The 23,216-nt window shown below is 38.7% G+C and overlaps 1 protein-coding gene across 1 annotated transcript in view; it reads left to right on the forward strand.

The window, feature by feature from the left end:
• LOC126191272 (RNA polymerase II subunit A C-terminal domain phosphatase) overlaps window positions 1-23,216 on the forward strand; it is a 94,936-nt gene that overhangs the window by 22,828 nt on the left and 48,892 nt on the right. The window contains exons 2-4 of the mRNA XM_049932081.1: window positions 8,256-8,412; window positions 17,627-17,752; window positions 21,450-21,694. Coding sequence (XP_049788038.1) covers window positions 8,256-8,412; window positions 17,627-17,752; window positions 21,450-21,694 — 528 coding nt within the window. The remainder of the gene's footprint in view (window positions 1-8,255; window positions 8,413-17,626; window positions 17,753-21,449; window positions 21,695-23,216) is intronic.

Raw genomic sequence — 23,216 nt, forward strand, 5'->3', positions numbered from 1 at the left:
CTCGATGTGGAGATGTGACAGAATGTCAGAAAGAAGATGTCGTGTATGGATGTCACCATAACCACACCATGAAGGAAGATGTTGCGAGGAATGGTGTACCATTCGCAGCTGTGTAACATGGCATAAGAACAGTGGTTGTAGGAAATCTAGACTGACGGGCCGGAATGATTGTCATGCCTTGTGAACAATAGAGGTTGTGGAGGAAACTGCATGCAATGGAGATTTTGAGTCAAATGCCTCGCAGAGACCATTGCTCACAACAGCACATAAAGCTGCAAGTCTTCAATGGACCAAGAAACACAGACACTGGACAGTAGTTGTCTGGAGATGTGAAATGTCATCAGTAGAGCCACAGTTATGTCTCCGTTCAAGTTATACGAGGTACTGAATGCATCAGTGACGCATCATGACTAATTCACAGTATGTGGAGTGTGTTGTTTGGGCTGGAGGTAGTTCTGTAATGCTTTGGGTACATTCTTCATAGACTGAAGTGTGGGCCTTCATTCAGTTTATTGTGAACATGAATCAGGGTGATCATTTCAACATTCTCAACGTCCGTGTGTAGCCCTTTCCTCAAAATCAATGTGATATGCTATTCACACCCCCATCTTCCACAGTGTCAACAGCCGTGACCATTGTGCTGCACGCATATGCTCCCAGTTTGATGAATTCCTGGGCATCCTATTCCATCTTGACTGCTCTACTAAACTGCTTAATTTCATCCCATAGAAAATGTCTGAGATTGTTTGGAGCAGGGGGTGAAGTGTTGCAATCAGTACACCTGTAGTTTGGCAGCCCTGTGGAACCTGACCAAAAGTGAGAAGCTTCATCTGGATGTTGCATAACAGAAGAAACGTCTGGACTCTCATCTTGCTGAATTGAGCCCATTATTAAAGCTACAGGTGGAGTTACGCGGCACTAGTGGGATGTTTTCTGGGTGTGACAAATGTTTTTGTTCAGTGTGCTTATTAATGACTTTGGCTGCAGTTGGCCTTCAGGAACTTTCAGACATGCTTTGAAATCTTTCCAGGACATTATTTACAACTGAATGTGTTTTGTATATTTTGCCTGGTCAGTTACGAGATATTGGTGGGTTTCATGTGATAACATTGTATTATCTGACCGACCATATTCGAGCATGTATGTGTGCCACAGTGTGAAGACTGGTTTGATGCTGCTCTCCATGTTACTCTATCCTGTGCAAGCCTCTTTGTCTCCGAGTAACTACTGCGACTTATGTCCTTCTGAACCTGCTTACTGTGTTCATTTGTTGGTCTCCCTCTTTGATTTTTACTTCCCACACCTCCCTCCATTACCAAGTGGTGATCCTTTGATGTCTCAGAATATGTCGTATCAATCAATCCCTTCTTTTAGTCAACTTGTGCCAAATTTCTTGTCTCTCCAATTCTATTCAGTACCTTCTCATGAGTTACACGATCTATCCACCTTATCTGCAGCATTCTTCTGTAGCATCACATTTCAAAAGCCTCTACTCTCTTCTTGTGTAAACTGTATATTGTCCGTGTTTCACTTTTGCAGGGTGATTTTTTTTTTTTTTCCCCCTACCGTGTACAAACTCTAGGGATTGATCAGTGAGAGGATACAGAACAAAAAAGGTCTAATGAACCTATGTCCGGAAATGCTCGGTTTCCATGCTACAGACCGTGTATCCATACTTTGTTACAGAGACTGCGGTCTAATATGTGTTGTACCATGCTACCACAGTTACAGAATGCATGGTTTCCTCCTAGAGGGTGGTACTGTTCCTCGTATGTCATGCCCTACCGCCCTCTCTTGCAATTGTAAGTGGTAATGTTGCATCCGATTCACTTCTCTTGCTGACTCACCCTGTAGTGGATGTGATACTGTGTTGTACACAGTGGTTCCGTATTCAAACTGAGAGCTTGCTGACATGGACAGTAGTTGTCTGGAGATGTGAAATGTCATCAGTAGAGCCACAGTTATGTCTCAGTTCAATTTATACGAGGTACTGAATGCATCAGTGGCGCATCATCACTAATTCACAGTATGTGGAGTGTGTTGTTTGGGCTGGAGGTAGTTCTGTAAGATAACATCTTGGACCTACTGGTAACAAACAGACCCGAACTTTTCGACTCTGTAAGTGCAGAACAGGGAATCAGTGATCATAAGGCCGTTGCAGCATCCCTGAATATGGAAGTTAATAGGAATATAAAAAAAGGGAGGAAGGTTTATCTGTTTAGCAAGAGTAATAGAAGGCAGATTTCAGACTACCTAACAGATCAAAACGAAAATTTCTGTTCCGACACTGACAAGGTTGAGTGTTTATGGAAAAAGTTCAAGGCAATCGTAAAATGCGTTTTAGACAGGTACGTGCCGAGTAAAACTGTGAGGGACGGGAAAAACCCACCGTGGTACAACAACAAAGTTAGGAAACTACTGCGAAAGCAAAGAGAGCTTCACTGCAAATTTAAACGCAGCCAAAACCTCTCAGACAAACAGAAGCTAAATGATGTCAAAGTTAGCGTAAGGAGGGCTATGCGTGAAGCGTTCAGTGAATTCGAAAGTAAAATTCTATGTACCGACTTGACAGAAAATCCTAGGAAGTTCTGGTCTTACGTTAAATCAGTAAGTGGCTCGAAACAGCATATCCAGACACTCCGGGATGATGATGGCATTGAAACAGAGGATGACAAGCGTAAAGCTGAAATACTAAACACCTTTTTCCAAAGCTGTTTCACAGAGGAAGACCGCACTGCAGTTCCTTCTCTAAATCCTCGCACAAACGAAAAAGTGGCTGACATCGAAGTAAGTGTCCAAGAATAGAAAAGCAACTGGAATCACTCAACAGAGGAAAGTCCACTGGACCTGACGGGATACCAATTCGATTCTACACAGAGTACTCGAAAGAACTTGCCCCCCTTCTAACAGCCGTGTACCGCAAGTCTCTAGAGGAACGGAAGGTTCCAAATGATTGGAAAAGAGCACAAGTAGTCCCAGTCTTCAAGAAGGGTCGTCGAGCAGATGCGCAAAACTATAGACCTATATCTCTGACATCGATCTGTTGTAGAATTTTAGAACATGTTTTTTGCTCGAATATCATGTCGTTTTTGGAAACTCAGAATCTACTATGTAGGAATCAACATGGATTCCGGAAACAGCGATCGTGTGAGACCCAACTCGCTTTATTTGTTCATGAGACCCAGAAAATATTAGGTACAGGCTCCCAGGTAGATGCTATTTTTCTTGACTTCCGGAAGGCGTTCGATACAGTTCCGCACTGTCGCCTGATAAACAAAGTAAGAGCCTATGGAATATCAGACCAGCTGTGTGACTGGATTGAAGAGTTTTTAGCAAACAGAACACAGCATGTTGTTATCAACAGAGAGACGTCTACAGACGTTAAAGTAACCTCTGGCGTGCCACAGGGGAGTGTTATGGGACAATTGCCTTTCACAATACATATAAATGACCTAGTAGATAGTGTCGGAAGTTCCATGCGGCTTTTCGCGGATGATGCTGTAGTACACAGAGAAGTTTCAGCATTAGAAAATTGTAGCGAAATGCAGGAAGATCTGCAGCGGATAGGCACTTGGTGCAGGGAGTGGCAACTGACCCTTAACATAGACAAATGTAATGTATTGCGAATACATAGAAAGAAGGATCCTTTATTGTATGATTATATGATAGCGGAACAAACACTGGTAGCAGTTACTTCTGTAAAATATCTGGGAGTATGCGTGCGGAACGATTTGAAGTGGAATGATCATATAAAATTAATTGTTGGTAAGGCGGGTACCAGGTTGAGATTCATTGGGAGAGTCCTTAGAAAATGTAGTCCATCAACAAAGGAGGTGGCTTACAAAACACTCGTTCGACCTATACTTGAGTATTGCTCATCAGTGTGGGATCCGTACCAGATCCGGTTGACGGAGGAGATAGAGAAGATTCAAAGAAGAGTGGCGCGTTTCGTCACAGGGTTATTTGGTAACCGTGATAGCGTTACGGAGATGTTTAACAAACTCAAGTGGCAGACTCTGCAAGAGAGGCGCTCTGCATCGCGGTGTAGCTTGCTCGCCAGGTTTCGAGAGGGTGCGTTTCTGGTTGAGGTATCGAATATATTGCTTCCCCCTACTTATACCTCCCGAGGAGATCACGAATGTAAAATTAGAGAGATTAGAGCGCGCACAGAGGCTATCAGACAGTCGTTCTTCCCGCGAACCATACGCGACTGGAACAGGAAAGGGAGGTAATGACAGTGGCACGTAAAGTGCCCTCCGCCACACACCGTTGGGTGGCTTGCGGAGTATAAATGTAGAATGTAGAATGTAGACTTACGAAAAGGCAAATGGCAACAGGCAGTGGGCAGCAAGGTTGTATCAGGAGACCTATCCCCACCCACAACCACCACATCATTTAATGTTTGCAACAGTGTTTCACCATTTGTCTGAGACAGGGTTGTTCAAGGAAGCAGGAAATCATGAAGGATAGACCTGAAATGTTCGGACACTAGACTTGGAGGAAAATGTGATTAACACTGTGGAAGGTGTCCGCCGTGTTGTACCAGGCAGTTGGCCTGCCAGTACAGGTTAAGCCAGATGACTGTGTGGAACATTCTCCACCAATTTTTACTACTCTTATCACTTAGTGTGTTCAGAGCTTATTAGGAACAGATTTTCCACATCGGGAGCATTTTTGTCGCTGGTTCTTCACCAGGCATCTTCCCTGGTTGATGGGTCGGTAGAGGGGGGTCTATTTGCATGGCCTGCTCATTCATTGGTTGTCAACGTGTGCGATTTCTGGTTATGAGGCCATCTCAAAAGTATTGTGTATGCAGAGCTCATTCCAGATGTGGAGACACTGAAGCTGCATATTCATGCTGCCTTTGGCACTGTTCAGATGGCAGCGCAGCCGATGAGAACGTGATGCAGATCATGCTACGGCATGTACGTGCATGCATCGAGGCTCATGGAAACCATTTTCAACACATACTGTAACTGTGGCTACATGGTACAGCATGTATTAGACAACAGTCTCTGAAACAATCAATGATTGAATAAATGGTCTGTAGCATGGAAACCTGTTTTGTTCTGTATCCTCTCATCAAACAATCCCTAGATTTGTACATGGTGGAAAAAATCACGCTGTATATATGGCTACACTCCAGACAAATACCTTCAGAAAAGACTTCCTAATGCTGACATCGATATTCAGTGTTAACAAATTTCTCTTCTTCAAAAACACTTTTTATACCATTGCTAGTCTGCATTTTATATTCTATCTACTTCAGTCATTAACATTCATTTTACTGCCCAAGTAGCAAAACTCATCTACTGCTTTAAGTGTTTCATTTCCTAGTCTAATTCTCCCAGCATCACCTGGTTTAATTTGAATACATTCCATTCCCCAATTTCAGTTTTGTTCATATTCATCTTATAATCTCCTTTCAAGACATGTTCTTCCAAGCCCTTGGAGTCTCTGACAGAAGTACAATGTCATCCGAATGAAATTTTCACTCTGCAGCAGAGTGGGCGCAGATATGAAACTTCCTGGCAGATGCTTGGGTAGCCCTGATGGTAGAGCACTTGCATGCGAAAGGCAAAGGTCTGGCAAACAGTTTTAATGTGCCAGGAAGTTTAATGTCAGTGCACACTCTGCTGCAGATTGAAAATTTCATTCTGGAAACATCCTCCAGGCTGTGGCAAAGCTGTGTCTCCACAATATCCTTTCTTCCAGGAGTGCTAGTACTGCAAATTTCACAGCAGAGCTTCTGTAAGTTTGGAAGGTAGGAGACGAGGTACTGGTGGCAGTAAAGTTGTGAGGATGAGGCATGAGTTGTGCTTGGTAGCTCAGATGGTAGAGCACCTGCCCACGAAAGGCAAAGGTCCTGAGTTGGAACGTTGGTCCGGCACACAGTTTTAATCTGCCAGGAAGTTTTGCAACGTCGTCGACAAACCTTATAATTTTTATTTCTTCTCCATGAACTTTAATTCCTACTCCCAATTTTTCTTTCATTTCCTTTACTGCTTGCTCAATGTAAAGATAGAATAACATGTGGGATAGGCTACAACCCTGTCTCCCTCCCTTCTCAACTACTGCTTTCATTTCATGCCCCTCGACTCTTATAACTGCCGTCCGGTTTCTATATAAGCTGTAAATAGCCTATCACTCCCTGTATTTTACCCCTACTACCTTCAGAATTTCATTCTTTGTAAAGAATTCGTGTTACTATTTTACAACTATGACTTATTAAACTGTTATTTTGATAATATTCACACTGGTCAGCACCTGCTTTCTTTGGAACAGGAGTAATACATTTTTATTGAAGTCTTAGGGTATTTCACCTGCCTCTTACAGCTTACACTTCAAGTAGAATAATTTTGTCATGGCTGGCTCTCCCAAGGCAATCAGTAGCTCTGACAGGCCTTGTTTCAACTTAGGTCTTTCAGTGCTCTTTCAGATTATTCTTTCAGTCTCATATCTCCCATGGTACTTGATAGTATTGAAGTTCATCTCTCTTGTCTAAATCCTCCTTCCAGTTTTCAGATTTTCCTTCTTTGCTTAAAACAGGTTTTCCTTCTGCACTCTTGATATTCATACAGCTGCTTTACTTTTCTCAAAAGGCCTCGTTAATTTTCCTGTAGGCAGAGTCTGTTTTCCCCGTCATGAAAAACACTTCTAAATCCTTGCATTTGTCCTCTAGCCATTCCACCTTAGCCAATTTGCATTTCTTGTCGGTCTCATTTTTTAGACGTTTATATTTGCTATTGCCTGCTTCATTTCCTGCATTTTTGTGGTTTCTCCTTTCATCAGTTAAATTCAGTGTCTCCTGTGATATGTGAGGAGTCTACTAAGCCTTTTCTTTTTACATATTCGATCCTCTGCTACATTCCCTATTTTACATTTCACAGCTACCCATTCTTCTTCTACTGTGTTCCTTTTCCCTATTCTATTCAGTCCTTGACTAATGCTTCCTCTTATACTCTCAACAATCTCTTGTTCTGTTAACTTATCCAGGTCTCATCTCATCAATTTCATACCTTTTTGGTAAGTTCTTCAGTTTTACTCCACAGTCCTAACCAACAAATTGTGGTCAGAGTCCACATCTGCCCCTGGAAAAGTTTTCTGTGTAGTACGGCATTTAAATTAGTTACACTATCATTCATAAGTGTGTGTGTTTTAATTCACTATTCATAGCTCTCGAGGAGAATACAGCTTTAATATTGTATTGGAAAATCGTACATCAGATACTGTTCATTAAGTAAATACAGACCATTAAACCTATAATAGAGACACTAAGTGGTGGAAAAATATGTACCGAAGAATCTGAGAATTTTAGTTTGGCTTATAAAGTTGAGTTCTCCTTCAAAGCACGTGCACAAGAGTGAAGGCAAGGAATACAGCAGAACAGTGAATAAAACAGGTTTCAGCTAGGTGGCTGACAAATACTGACAGTATAGTCTGGGTTAAAGACTGATTATGTATTTGGTAAAAGCTGTAAATTATAAAAGTGCCATTAGCAGCAGTGCAATGATACGCCTTTCCCATACTAGTGTTGTGATTTTGGCACTGGCACTGAGTATGGAGAGCATGGTGTACACTGGTGAGCATTGTTTGCCAGCTGTAAGAAGAGAATGGGCCAGCTGTTCAAGGAGGAATGACTCAAGGCACGCATTTGTTAACCAGAAATACAAAGTGCATAGTGAAGGCAGTGGTTCACAACAAAAAAAGGATGAGGTCACTAGAATGTTCACAAATAATATTGAGCAGTTCAGTTGTGAATGTCATCAGAAAAAAATGTGTAGTGTACAAGCAAAGGGACGAAATAGAGAAGGGAGATCTGGCTCAGAGTAGGTAAAAGAAGGCTAGAAGAGATGCTTAATTTATCAGTTTGTTTTTCTTTGGTTGAAAATGTCTGAGAGATGTTCAAATGACAACCTTAGTCTTATTTCATTTGTAAAATTTGGCGAAGTTTGTAAACTGATCTGTTCTGCAGGTGAGTAAGGTTGCAAGTTGATTAATGTAGTAAACATGAAACAGCAGCAGTAAGGTTGTCACAGAATATTGAATATGTTTATTGAAAGTCAATTCTGTTTCAGATTTATCCTGACAGTTTTATTCTTATAAATTTTAAAGTATAGAACATTGTTAAAAGTGGTAGGGGGGCTTCTCTGCTCATCACATGATGTTATTTTTGCCCTCTCCTTTCACAAACATTTCAGCTAGTTGTATTATACTCTTTTAATTTGAAACACCATTTTATTTTCTGCTTGCAGGAAGGAGATACTGGAATTAGATGGCTGCACACATCCAACTGTTATGAATTCCATGTGTGCAGAATGTGGAGTAGACTTGAAGGAAGATGACCAGGTTGAAAGTAATGCATCTGTGCCTGTTATACACAGCATTCCTGATCTCAAAGTCAGCAGAGAGGTGAGTCAGCCTACCTATCCTCTCCACATTGACCTGGGGGAGGGGGGGGGAGGGGCACTAACATACGGGAGGGTTCTGCATTATTCAAAACGTCTTGTCTCCAACTATTGAATGTGTGTGTATCATAAATCCCAGCTGTATTTTTAGGCACTTTCTGTTGCTTTCTCATAATTATATGTATTGAAGGGAAACATTTAATCTTGTTCCAAAATTAAATGCCATCTGGATTGAAACTTTTCTTAAATTTTAATACTGTTGCTGTTCAAAGGAAAAGGGGGTGAAAGCAATTTTCTTGAAATCATAATTCACATTTGATTCTTGAGAAATGTAGTTTAGGGCTGGACTCCTTGTCTTGACTTCTGCATTGCTTATAAACTTAAACAAGTATAACACAAAAATCACTGCAAAGTATGCAGTGGCTGTTTGATACCCAGGAAAACATTCTATGGCACACTTTAATAAGCATTTTAGAACATTGGACTATCTTTGTCTATAAGTAAGCAGTTCCTTATCATGCATGCCTGAGCAAAGTAGAAGTCATAAGTTGAAGAAAAATACTCTTTGAATTGTCTTAGGATGTTGTTTTCAAAGATGGAACCTATCTCAGTGTAATAGTGCTACGACGTTTACATACTATCCAATGATTGTGCTTAGTGCAAGGAGTGTCAGAAAAATTACTTTGTCTAAATAGCAGTACTTAACACAACTTCACTTTGGTGTAGTTGAAAAAAAAAAAAAAAAAAGAAGAAAGTATGATACAACGATGCTGGTTATTTGTGTCATAACATGAGACAGTGTGTGTGTGTTTTCATGTGTGTTTGGGGTGGGAGGGGGGAGAATAGTGTGGGGTGAATTATGTTTTGCAGATGATTCCTGTCAGTTATTTGGTTTCTGTGATATAGACACTATGTGATTGTTACAGCGAATCTTTAAGAGTTTATTACCATAGAGCAACACCCCATCGCCTGAAAAAAAGGAAAAAAAAAGAAAGGTGAATTACCCAGAAGGGGATAAGAAAATGAAATGAAACTTCACACGTGGAGAGGATTTGTGCTGTTATTTCAGTGAATGCAAAATCGAGTCAAATTCAGAAAATTAGCAGGCAGTATGAGGCCACTTATCAGTATGATGTTGCACCCCATCCATCCTGGAAGCATGCCTCTTTTCAGTTGTGAACAGTGTCATAAAGGCAAGCTAGCCCACAACTGTTGTAACTGCTCCATGATACACTGGCAGTGAGACAGAATTGATGTCCAAGCTGGTCCCAAACATTCTCTATTGGTGACAGATCTGGGGATCTTACTGGTCATGATAGTATGTCAGCTTCGCACCAACAGTTCGTACAGAGACATATCTTGTGGACGACCACTGTCCTGTTGAAAACGGCACCACCGTAAATAAATGACACAGGGTGGGCGTCCATGACATATCATTGTGTCATCAAAGCTCACCTAATCACTACCAGCCATTACCTGAAGTCATAGCCAATGGCCCCCTGAGCGCGTAGCCAGAAGCAATACTGCTATGCATCTCTAAAACATGGGACAATTTGGACTTTTCCCTGGGTAGCCACCATAGTCATCAATGATGGAGGCTAGTGAACATTCGTGAATCGTTGCTGAATACAGTCAATGTTATTCATTACCAGTCTGTACTTCTCAATAATGGTACCACTCCGGATGTGTGTTGTGGTGCATGGGGCAATAATTCGCTAGTCAGGTTGCTGCTAGTATCCGACCAATAGTAGGGGGTGACACAGAATGTTTCAGGGAGTCCATTAGTTGTTCTCAGATGGCAGGCGCAGATGTGAACAGGTTACGATACTCGTAGCACCGATAGAGCTATCCTCTCTTGTGGAGGTCTGACGTGATCAACCAAAACCTTGACAACGAGTGTGCCTACCCTCGTGTGCCTATGTAGTCTAACATCAGACCACTATCACATCCAAATGCCCCACAAATCTGTATATTGCACAACTACCAGTTCGCCAGACACACACAATGAGGACACTTTCAAACTCTGTCAGGTGCTAATAATGCTGTATCACACTGCAGATATTTGCAATTACATTTTTATAATGTGTAGCTGGAGTTAGCCCATCATAAAGCTCAGCATGTCTTTCATGCAGCATCCAGGGTCTGTGGAAAGCATCAGTTTGTTTCCAGTTAGAAACAATACTATTTTTAAAGCAGAATTTTATGGGGAAGGATCCAGTTCCCACGGCTTGTGAAGCAGCCATTAAACTAAAGTGTTTTGTACTCAAGAGTGTTTTCCACCACTGGGTGGTCATTTCTGTTCTTGGCTACAGTTTGGCTGGTTGGTGGTTATGTTCGTATACAGTGTCATGCAGAAATTACAGCAGAGCTGGTATATGAAATGATTGCTTTCACAGGGGGCCATGCCTGTGACGGGGTACGATAAACTGGTGGCAAGATGTGCTGATTGAATGAATGGGGCAAGTCTTGCATTTGGGTCTTCCACATGGATATGACCCTTGTGGCAAGGCGTTGGGAGTGCGAGTGGCACAGAAAATGGACCAGAATGTTGTGTAGGTTGGATGGGTGGCAGAATACCACTTTGAGGGGTGGAAAGATTTGTGGGTAGGATGTCCCTCATTTCTGGGCACGATGATAGCCAGAGTTGAAGCCATGGCGAAGTCATGGTTCAGTTGCTCCAGTGTGGGGTGATATTGAGAGATGAGGGGGTGCTCCTCTGCACCTAGTTCTTGGGGATAGTGGGATGGTTTGGGGGGATGGGAGTTACGGCACAGGAAATCTGTTTGCGGACTAGGTTTGTCTGTGGAAGTCTTTGTGAGACATGAAGTGTATTGGACAAGGGAATTCTGTCACTGCGAGTACCTCATTCACATGTAGCCAGGCCAAATTGTAGTAATTTTTTGGTGTCGAAGAGGTGACAGTTAACGAAGTGCAGGTACTGGTGGTGGTTAATGGGCTTGATATGAACAGAGGTAAGGGTGGATCCATTTGAGAGATGGAGCTCAACATCCAGGAGGGTGTCATATTGGGCTGAGGTGGTCCCAGGTGAAGTGGATGGGAGAGAGAATGAGATTGCAGAGGAATGAGGATAGGATACCTTGGCTCTGGTGCATATCATGAAGATATCACCACCAGTGTGTTTGTAGTTTTGAGAGGATTGGAAGGTTTCCTCTGATGTTCCGTAAACAGTTTGGCATAAGAGGCTGCTATCAGATGTCCATGACTGTGCCACAGATTTGTTTATATTTCTTCCCCTCCAACGAGAAGCATTTGTGTATGATGATGTAATGGGTAAGATGCATAAGGAAATCCCCTGTGGACCCCTTACTGACCTTTTCCATTTTCCACATCCTCCAGAACTCCATCGCAATATTCCATGAAACCCAGAACCTAAACAAACTCAAAACACTGTTGTCAACCTGTCCATCAAAAACTTTAATCTTACAGAAGTTTCAGCCCTATTCAAAGACCTCAGCTTCACCCCCACACCCAAGCTCAGCTCACTGGACTCATCTAAAACCTTCTCTCTATACCTACAGTGGAAACTCTTCTTTGCCATCAGTTCCTCCCACCAAGTTAACTTAGTTCCAAGGAATAGTCCGACCCCCCCCCCCCCCCCCCTCTCTCTCTCTCTCTCTCTCTCTCTCTCTCTAATTCGTAAGTAAAGTTCATGAAAACAGAGCAAAATGTAGTGAATGTGTTAACATAAAGCGTAGTTACAGAACGTCTCCAAAAATCAGCTGGTGTACATCTGGAGGGAGAAATGGTCTGCATAAAATGAATGCTACATCAGGGAAATGCGTAATGTTTAAAGTGTAGAAGATGAAGCAGTGAACTGTTGGGTGCATCAGCAATCACTGTATGTTCTGCCTTCGACAGGATCCGAAATTCTAATGCAATAAATAGTTTGTATATGAGTTCTCTAGAAGATTGCCGTCACCACTTATATAATATGTTTGGTCTCTTCTAAGGCCCGTTAGCCAATTTCAGTTCATATTAACTTATTAGTAAGAGTGCTCATTTGTGATTACTAGTGTAACAAAATTACCCAATTGTTTAACAGAAAATTATCTGTGTAAGTTGATATAATTGGTACATCAACCCAAGTCATAACACTACATACTGTCAGTTAACTGGATGTCATTAGTTAGTTTCATGTTACATAGATTGTTTTACACGCTAGATCATAATTATGTGGAATGAGTCATTTAAAATTTCCATTGCAAATCAAATTGTACATGTAGTTACATTCTGAACATTTCTAAGTTTTTTTTTCCACTGAAAAAGAAAAAATGTTTACAGTTGTTATGAGTTAGTAAGTCCTACCCACAACCTTTTATACAGTACAGCAATAGAAATTCTTCTGTGAAATAGCAGCAATTGTCAAGGAGAAACTTTCTCAGTTTGTTTTCAAATTTTAGTTTTCTATCTGTCAGACATTTTATATCACTGGGTAAGTGATCAAAAATTTTAAGTGCAGCATTGTGCACCCCTTTTTGTACTAAAGATTACCATAATGTGGAGTAATGAATGTCATTTTTCCTTCTGGTGTTGTAATTATGTACATCATTGTTCCTTTTGAACCATAGTGGATTATTTCCAACTCCTTAAGCATATGTCTACAAGATGACTGTGCTTGAGCACCACATATTTTCTTACAGCACATTTTTACGCAATAAAGACTTTCTTTCTTAAGCATGAATTACCCCAGAACATTATTCCATATGACATAATTGAATGACAATATCCAAAATGTGTCTACTTGCTGATTTATCTCTCTCCAGGGTTTGCTATGATTGTAAGTGCAAATTTGGCTGAACTAAGTTGTTTTAGGATTTCCAAAATATGCTTTTCCCAGTTCAAATTTTCATCAATATGGACACCTAAGAATTTTGAAGTTTCCATCCTATTTATTATTTCCTCCCCATGTGTTGCACTTATCATTGGTGTAGTACCCCTAGATGTGCAGAACTGGATATGTTGTGTCTTTTTTAAAAATTGAGGATGAGACCATTTGCAGAAAACCAGCCAATGATACTTTGAAGAAAATTATTACAATTTCGTCTGTTTCTGCATTTATACTTGGATTGATTACAATACTGGTGTCATCTGCAAAAGGAACTAATTATGTTTGTTGTATATTACATTGAAGATATAGCATGGCTGAATGACCAGCAAAAGAAAACTGAAAAATCTCAAGAAGAGCTAACCTTTGCCAGAAGACAAACAGCCAAGGAAATCTGTAGAATCAAAAGAGGCAATCAAAAAGGAACCCTAAACTTCACAGAGGAATCATTCAAACAAACTATTATAGGACATTCAGAAAATATCAGTCGAAGTATACTCTTCCCACACTCATGATAGAAAAATGCCAACATTCTAGCTGATCACTTCAGAGAATCACTAAATTCCGAGGAACCAAAACAATACCTAGATTTCGAACCACATCCAAAAAACAAAACACATCCACAGAAGATTACACCACCAGATCTCAGTGAAGTGATCGAAGCAACTAGGTGGCTCAAGAACTACAAAGCAGCAGGGGAGAATCAACTGGCCGCAGAGCTCTAGAAGAATACAAATAAATAAACACTTCAGAGCCTCCATAAGCACATAATAGACATCTGGAATTCTGAAAAAAATGCCAGAAGAGTGTAATACAACTATAATCCACCCAGTACACAAAAAGGATGATAAATTGGATCCAAACAACAATCGGGGAAAAGGGGGGGGGGGGATTTCGCTGCTTGATGTCACATATAAGATCTTGTCTAGAATTATCTTTACAAGAATTCAGCAACAACTCAACAAAGAACTTGGAGAATGTCAAGGAGGATTTCATCCTGGAAGAAGCTGTCCAGATCAGATTATCAGCCTTAAGTGTATCATGAAACTTCAAAGAGTGAGAAACAAAAAGTTGGTCACCACTTTTGTTGACTTCAAGAAAGCATATGACAGTATCCATCATGAGTCATTACTTAAAATCCTCATGGAATTTGGATCGCACCTGAAACTCCTATTGGACTCACCCTTAAGAATACTAAATCAAAAGTTAAATTCAGAGGGGAACTATCTGGATCATTGTAAATCCGGACGGGACTTCAACTGGGGGTGGTCTCTCACCACTACTATTTAACTGTGCACTGGAGAAAGTCATGCGAGAGTGGAATAAGAAATGCCAACCAAACATCAAGATTGGCAGAAATATCAAGCTCAAATGCCTGGTCTTTGCAGATGATCTAGCGCTGCTTGCAAATAGCGTGGAAGAGGCTAAACATCAAATTGAAAAACTCGAAAAAATAGCAGCAAAAGTCGGACCACAGATCTCATTTGAAAAGACAGAAATGATGCTATCATCATGGTTGAAACACCAGCCATTACACTGAATGATAATAAACAAATTAAAATTGTAAATAAATTCAAATATCTTGGGGAGGTTATGAGTTGGAATTCAAACAAGAAAATGTCAGTAGAAAGCAGAACAACTAAACTGAAACAAGCGCAACACTTCACCTGGCCAACATACAAGAAGAAATGTCTCTTGATAAATGCAAAACTCGGACACTGCCACTCTGCTATTAAACCTGAAGCAACCTATGCTAGTGGAACACTGTTCAAGATGAACATCAGATCAACCACAGGCAAACTACAGGAGGCAGACAGAAGAATCCTTAGAACAATTATAAACAAAAAATACCAAGTAGAGGGACAGTTGCGACCATTGCGTAATGAAGTTGTATACCAAGAAACTGAGTCAATAATTGACACAATTCGGAAAATGAGGGTTGCTTTTTTCTGCCACATATCCAGACTACCAGAAACCAGGCTACTGAAACAACTGTTCACCTAATTTTGGAAAAGACCAAGAACATCTGGTTCAAAGAAGTTCAAGATTATTTAGACGAGTTAAACTTGACAATGCAGCACATTGAAGGCAGAGAAGAGAAGATCCTGAAAAACAGTGACACGAGATTTAAAGTAAGGACATTTAAACACACAAAAAATACGCCATAACTGATGAAGAAAGGACAGCCAGGTCAGAAAGGATGAAGAAATTTTGGGAGCAGAGAGGAAAGTCAAATCTACAACTTGTATTAAAACTTAGATGTATAGGGATTGAATAAAGTGCTCCAATGTGGGCGTAAAATATGTAAATAAATAATAAATATGGATGGTCGTTTACATATATGACGAACAATAGTGGACCTAAGATAGAGTAATGGAAAACACCGTATGTTATTTCTTCCCAGCCAGAATTATGTCCTCAGACTATATTGGGTGTATCACTAAGTACAACTTTCTGCATTATTTTGGTTAGAGATGACATTATCCATTCATTGGCTATGCCATCATCCCACAAAACTTCAATTTGTCTAGGAAAATACTGTGATTCATACAGTCAAATGCCTTAGATAAGTTGCAGAAAATACCAACTGACACTATTTTATTATTTAATGCTTGTAAAATCTGGTGAGTGAACATATAAATGGCATTCTTAGTAGAGCAACCCTCCTGAAACCCAAACTGTGATTTACTTGAGGATATTATTGTTGCTAAGGTAAGATACTATTCTAGAATACACCACCACCTAAAAAATTTTGGAAAATGATCTCAGCAGTGCAAAAATAACAATAATGCCTATCTTCCGTGTAGAATAAACAGGTCCAGGCCCCTTGATCATAAAATAATAACCCGTCAGTATTTGTATACATCTTCCAATTACCTCCTCCCTCCTCTCCCAGATGCAGCAGATAAATTCACAATTTTACACACTCATCGATTCCAATTTGCCGATTAATTTAAATCCATTCTGCCACATTTCAGTGCAGCATGATCTACAACAAATATCTAACCCATAACTGTGCTAATAACAACAACTTGCACTTGCATTTACCTCTTCATAAAAATGTAATTTTTGTAAAGCTAGAATGAAAAATTACGTGAAGTAGAATGATAGTGTGTATGTTAAAATTCCAAAGTGTCATAATTTTGTAAATGAATTAGTGTAAGTAACTTTTTATTTTCAGGACATTCAGTTATTCCAAATACTGCTAGATAATGAGTGATAATTGTGAAAGGAATAAACCCAAAAGTAATATAACACAATAAAAGATTCAGTGTCAAGTAATACACTAAATATTGTGTATCGTCTACTCTTCTACAAACACCAAAGCTGCTATATTACGCTAATTTCCTGTAGGCGAAGCAGTGGTAGAAAATTGAAAATTAATGCTAAAAGGCCGAAGGAAGTGAATAGTTGTAAGCACATGAAGAATGAAAATCTGGTGAAGGAGGCACTTGCTGCTGTCTGATATACAGAGTAAAAACTGTGTATAACGTATGACTAGGTTGGTGGGTTTTGTTGCACATGGTTTGGATAGTCTCTCTTGTGAGTAAAAACAATGGCAGTGAAGGTCTAGCTTTGTAACTGCGGTTGAATATTTGAATATTAAATAAAGATCATGTCTTAAAAGTATCATAACAACTAGCTGTTTAAAAGCTTTGTATGTTTAGTCAAAAATTCCAGTTCCAAAAAATTGATTGTATCATTCCAAAGAAGAAAAGAATTATTGAAGCGACTTGAGCAATTTATGGCAGTGAAACTATTGTAATTTATTGCAGACACCCTATGCACACTTAAAAATTTGCTTCATATGCAGCATTTCCAGTCGTAGAAATCACACCAAGTAGTTGACACAGCACAGTATTTGGATTTCCTGTTGTAAACAACTTGAATTGGATGCTAGATACCTTATCTTTTCTCTTTTTTTCTCTTTCTCTCTCTTTTTTTTTCTTTCTCTCTCTTTTTTTTTTCTCTTCTCAATCATGTTCTGCTAATTGCTTCAGTGATTTCCTACGCAAAACTTTGTGAAATGTCAGCACATGTTAAATTTCAGATCCCTTGCTTCAGTCATATACTTACACTTGCACACAGTTTGTACACTTCCCCAGAATTCCTGCTCTGTAAGTGACTTACCAAATGATTTTCCATATATTATTTGATAACTGTTTTATACTCACTTAAGCAGTGCAATAGCATTTAGAAGTTACTGTATTGTGACTGGAAAACTAATTCTGTGATGGAATTAAATTCTCAATTTGCTTCAAACCTCTTGTATATATAAGGGCTATGTTACAATCAACTTTCTAAAATTTACACTTTTTCAGTGAAATGTGTCATATCAGTCAGCTTTATCCTTTTTTGTCTTTCTGTACAGCAAGCAGAAATTCTTGGAAAAGCTGATGAAGAGAGGCTTCTTAAGGAACGGAGGTTGGTGTTGTTGGTTGACTTGGATCAGACTCTGATCCATACTACAAATGATAATATTCCACCAAACATAAAGGCAAGTCTTTTATCACTTAGGAAGTCTTTTATCACTTTGTGTTATATATATGTTAAGGGAGATTCATAAAATTGTTTGATTTGCTATTGTTATTGTAAAAATGTGTGGCCAAACTGCACTAAAGCAGTAACCATGAAGTTTGAAACAGTTTCATCACAGTTAATTAAATTTCATGCAAGAATAGATTCCTCCAATAATCTTGATGCATTATTTTTATTTATTTATTTTGTGACTCAGCTTTTTTGCTATTATGTTTTGGATGCAAAGAAATGTATGTAACCAATAACTGCTTAAGTAATTCATAGTCTTATGTAGTAAGTACCACAGCAAACTGGCATGCAGGTGCTACATCTAGGAATGTGTCATGGGCAAACTCAGTGATGAAACTGTACTTTGCTCATAATAGTATAGCTGATGCTGTCTTTATGAAATAATTTCTAGTGCTTAAGTTCCTTTCTTCTAATTCTAATACTTAACAAGCAAGACACAGGTACTGAAACATGTCATGCTAATTAAGTATTAAAGTCTGATTAAAATTATTGGATGGTGGACACTTCATGCGTTGGAGCTGGTTTCCTCCAACCTTAGCGCTAAACATCACTCCCGAACTGTTCACCATTACCAAACTGCCACAACAACTGGTCATTCACATCTAATTCCTTTTCTGGCATTCTTTCCTTATGTGTTTGGATCCCAGATCACGAGTCTCGCAATTTTATTTCATCGCACACACACACACACACACACACACACACACACACACACACACTAAACAATGCTAATGAAAAACCACAAGTTTCATACACAGCACTAATCAAACACTACTGGATTCTTCCACAAAGACACGATTAAACGTCATTTAAACAGGTAATTATAATCACAGAGATTGGTGTACATTAGATAAACTTGACAATTTTGAAGCTGAATTTTTTAAACGATGCAATTTATCATTGTGACTGGGTCAGTAGATTCATAAATATATGTATATATGTGCTTTACATTGTGATGTGCATATTAAGATGAAGTGTGAAGGAGCATACATTCGAATCTCAGCACATGCGTCATACTTTTTTTAACTTGTAAATCTACTCAAGAGAGTTGTATTATTATTATTATTATTATTATTATTATTATTATTAAATTAACTGACTCATACATAATTTCTTTTATTTCTAATTCTTTGTTGCATCATTTTTTATCATTGCATTGACTTTGTTCTTATTTATCTTCCTGTCATTCTCTTTTCATTTGGACTTTTCCTGTGTTGCCTATAATCTGTGACTGAGTGCCAACCAGGAGTGTTCATCAGTTGGTAATGCAGCATGTCATGAAGCCGTAGTGAGATTAGTTTCATGTAACCAATGACAGCAAGAAATTACAGGATTTTAGTTCCACCTTATATTGTTGACAGCCATTTTCTTGAATTGCACCTAAGGAGGATGTTGTTAGCTTAGAACATGAGTTTGTATTCAGGGCTATAAAATGTGCAGTTCAATCATTGGTCACTCAAAATCAGCTGTTGACAGAGCATCTCGCATTTCCGACATACCTCATGGTGGCCATTTTCAATGTTTCTTCACGTTACACACTAACAGCATTTGTGAAGCAACTTTCCATGTTAGTGTGTCTGCGAGCTGACTTGGCAACACCTTAGTTGCAAGTGTCAGACATCAACTATCAAGTACTTTTAATTGGACTATTGTAAAAAGTGATTGAAGCAGTAGAAAGTATTTCACAAATTTACAATACAACTGTAGACCTCAAACATTTCCATATAATGGGATAAATTTAAGTGTTGCTGTTTTCCTGTTAAAGTAGTAGTTTAGCATTTACAAAACCTTGAAAATCATGAGAATATTGAACAGCTAGAAATTATTTAGGTAATAAATAAAGACAAACTGTTAATTCCTTTTGATAATACTCAAGCGACAACATTTTTCTGTTCACATTGTCACTTAAGTGAAAAGATCAGCTGTGTGAATAAAATTAAATGAGTTTGTTATTAAAGAAAGTTGGCTTGCAGTTTAATGTCAAACATTTGTAGGTTTTTCCTTGGATTTGAAGGAGAGTGTCCAACAAATGAGAGAGTAATAGACTCGTGTCTTAGAGCACATTCAAAGACATACATAAGAACATGTAATCAACCAGAGGCTAACCAAATGTCATTCAGTATGAATCCAAGACATACGTAAGAACATGTAATCAACCAGAGGCTAACCAAATGTCATTCAGTATGAATCCAAGGGTCCTCCATAATAGATGTACTGACCAGTTACAGTCACGAGGTTCTACTCTGAAATAGTGTAGTGCCACAGCAGTTTGATGGTTCATGTTCATATGTTTTATTCATATTTAGAATCTAAGGAAAAGATAACATTCTGCTCTGAGCTGCTGGAGTTGGCAGTCATGTGTTGTGTTTATGTGATGTGTGCTTGTTTGTGTGAATGAATTACGTGTGATTGTCTTTCTTTTTCTGACGAAGGCAGCGGCCAAAAGCTAATGTTTAAATGTTTTTTAACTGTGCCTGTCTGCACTCATCTTTATGATAAGCAGCAATCTATCTTTTCCTTAAGTTGTTGATATTCCAACCTGGAGTTCCCATTGTTTTATTTATATTTACAAGATTTACATTTCACTTGACTTCACATTCTGAAACTAAGCCCTTTTCACCATTTGGTTAACAACAGATAACTTTGATGGTGTAGATGTTATTGAAATTTTCTCCACTAACAAGTTAAAGGGAGTAACCAAACTTGTATACTTTTTCATTCATTTGTATTCTGCATGTAACAGACTTTACTCTCCATTAATTACTTTGTTAGATCACATACAGAGAGTATGGAAAAGCCTGATTGGAAGAAGAAGAAGAAGAAAAAAAATGCTTTGATGGTTGACTACCACACATCACAAAGTGTGAAAATCCTGTATAGTGGATAGGCACATAAAAAAATTGTAATTGTTGTTGCTCAGCCAACTTACTTGTAAGAAACATATTGAGGACTTAAATGCTTGGTATTTCATACACATATTGGCATTTTTCCAGTTTCAGAAGTATGTAAAAATGGCAGCTTTATTCTGTCTTCAATTAATTCATTTAGTTTGTGATTCCCACTGTTTCTACACTACAGTCAACAGTACATGTTTGAGAAAGAAAGAAATGCTATGGTACTATGCAGCGAGTGATAAAGTTTATAGATTTTTCTGCCTAAAATTATTGGCGTGGTTTAACTTACTGTGCTATCATTTGTGAATTGTTGTAATCTTACAGAAGATTTTACAAGTTGTTATTAACAGAAATCTTCAATATCATCTGTAAAGACCACTGTCTCATTATACATCTCTCTCTGTGTGTGTGTTTCCATTTTAATGCCAGTCATTCAGTATTTTGCCGGCCGCGGTGGCCGAGCGGTTCTAGGCGCTTCAGTCCGGACCCGTGCAACTACTACGGTCGCAGGTTCGAATCCTGCCTTGGGCATGGATGTGTGTGATGTCCTTAGGTTAGTTAGGTTTAAGTAGTTCTAAGTGCTAGGGGACTGTTGCCCTCAGATGTCAAGTCCCATAGTGCTCAGAACCATTTAGAGCCATTCAGTATTTTGTTTTCCCTAATGCTCTGGCATGACAAAATTTATTTTGTGTATTATTATTGTAATTTTAGTATGTGGTCAAGGCTAACGTAAAATTATTTCTTTTGTTGCAGGATATTTATCACTTTCAGCTGTATGGATCAGTGTCTCCTTGGTACCACACTCGTATAAGACCTGGCACCCAGAAGTTCTTAAGTGAAATAACACAGTATTACGAATTACATATTTGTACATTCGGTGCTCGCAACTACGCACATACGATTGCCACATTTCTCGATCCAGATGGAAAATACTTTTCACATCGCATTCTTTCCCGTGATGAATGCTTCAGTTCTAATACGAAGACAGCAAATCTTAAGTAATTTGTGACAAACATTGCTATTTTTGTTTTATATTATAAGCTTTTTCCACTATAAGCTTTTGTGCCCTTTGTTCAAACAGTAGTGTGGAATACTTTGAAACCAGAATTGAACAAGAGTATCATTAATTCCACTTCTCTGAAGAATGATGTCAAAGTTAACTTAATGTTTACAGACATGAGGATGGTGTGCCAAACAGTGAAGGAATATTAACTTAATATATTATGTGATATATTTCATAATTCATGCTATAAATGTATGATTATTATGATCAATGTCTAAGAAATTGTTCTCGGCTAGTTTGTCTAATCTTGTGTGTACCTCAAGCAACAGATCTGACTACAAATTATTGAATTATTAATCTGTAAGTTCTGAAATACACTAATGTTCTTGTTGCTCTTGTCATGGAAAATTCATTTGATAGATGCCGAATACTGTTTTTTTTTCCATTCGTACATGGAGCAGTGGTCTATAGGACTTGGTAATTTCCAGTCACAAATATGAGAGATCTACAGTTCGTACTTGCTGTATTTACACAATTATAAGATGAGGTTTTTTCCCAGATATATTCATTAAAAAAATACAGTATTGTCTTATATTCTCAGATTAAATTATTGCTGCCGAGGTTAACAATTTTATGTTGTTTAATAGAGAATGTATGAGTCACAGGCAGATTTATTTTGAAGAATTCGTGAGGACAGAACTGCTTAATACAGTACAGTATCAACATTGCTCGAACAGTCGTGCAACATTTGATCACGCAGCATTAATGCAAGGTATCATATGCAAGGGGTATCTGAGAAACGATGAACAGCCACAACAACATTCTATTACTCTGCTTAAAATTTGACAATTTTGTGAAACAACAGAGGAAGTGGCATTAAATTCTATTACCTTACAAACTCTTTTTGTGTTTGAACAGGTTTGCAATAAAAGTTCTCATATATGTATGGATACCATGTACAAACATTAATGCTGCATTTTAAGTAAAGGTGACATTCAAAAATGGAAATGTTGTCTTTGAAAAAACATTAATTGATTCTGAACCCTGATCATTACTTTATTTGATTACGAGAGACTGTATTGATTTACTAAGTGAGTTGCAAATGAGAAATTTGGTAGCTATTCACATATTAGAATCTGGGTAAAAACATTACCAGCTTTTAATTGGCATTAAATGGTAACATTAAGATGAAACAAGGAAAAAAATTAATCCAGAGTGAAATGTCTTGCAAATGAAATAAAGTGTATTAAAATGACTTTGTCACGAGAATGAATTACTGTGGCAAGATCCCTCATACAGGTAGTATCAACAGAAGTTAGTAGATCATGGGATGAGTGAAAGCTCAAACATTGGACTGAAATGTAATTGTGATGTTTTATTTATGTATTAGTTTATATTGTTACATATGATTTGCACGCTAAAAGATATTGCAGTTCGTTTTGCACTCACTCAAGCACAGCACTGCGGATGGGTTGGAGGGGGAACAGTGATACCACTTTGACTGAGACCTTGATGAG

The sequence above is a fragment of the Schistocerca cancellata genome, chromosome 6, assembly GCF_023864275.1.
Source record: "Schistocerca cancellata isolate TAMUIC-IGC-003103 chromosome 6, iqSchCanc2.1, whole genome shotgun sequence".
Lineage (NCBI taxonomy): Eukaryota > Metazoa > Arthropoda > Insecta > Orthoptera > Acrididae > Schistocerca > Schistocerca cancellata.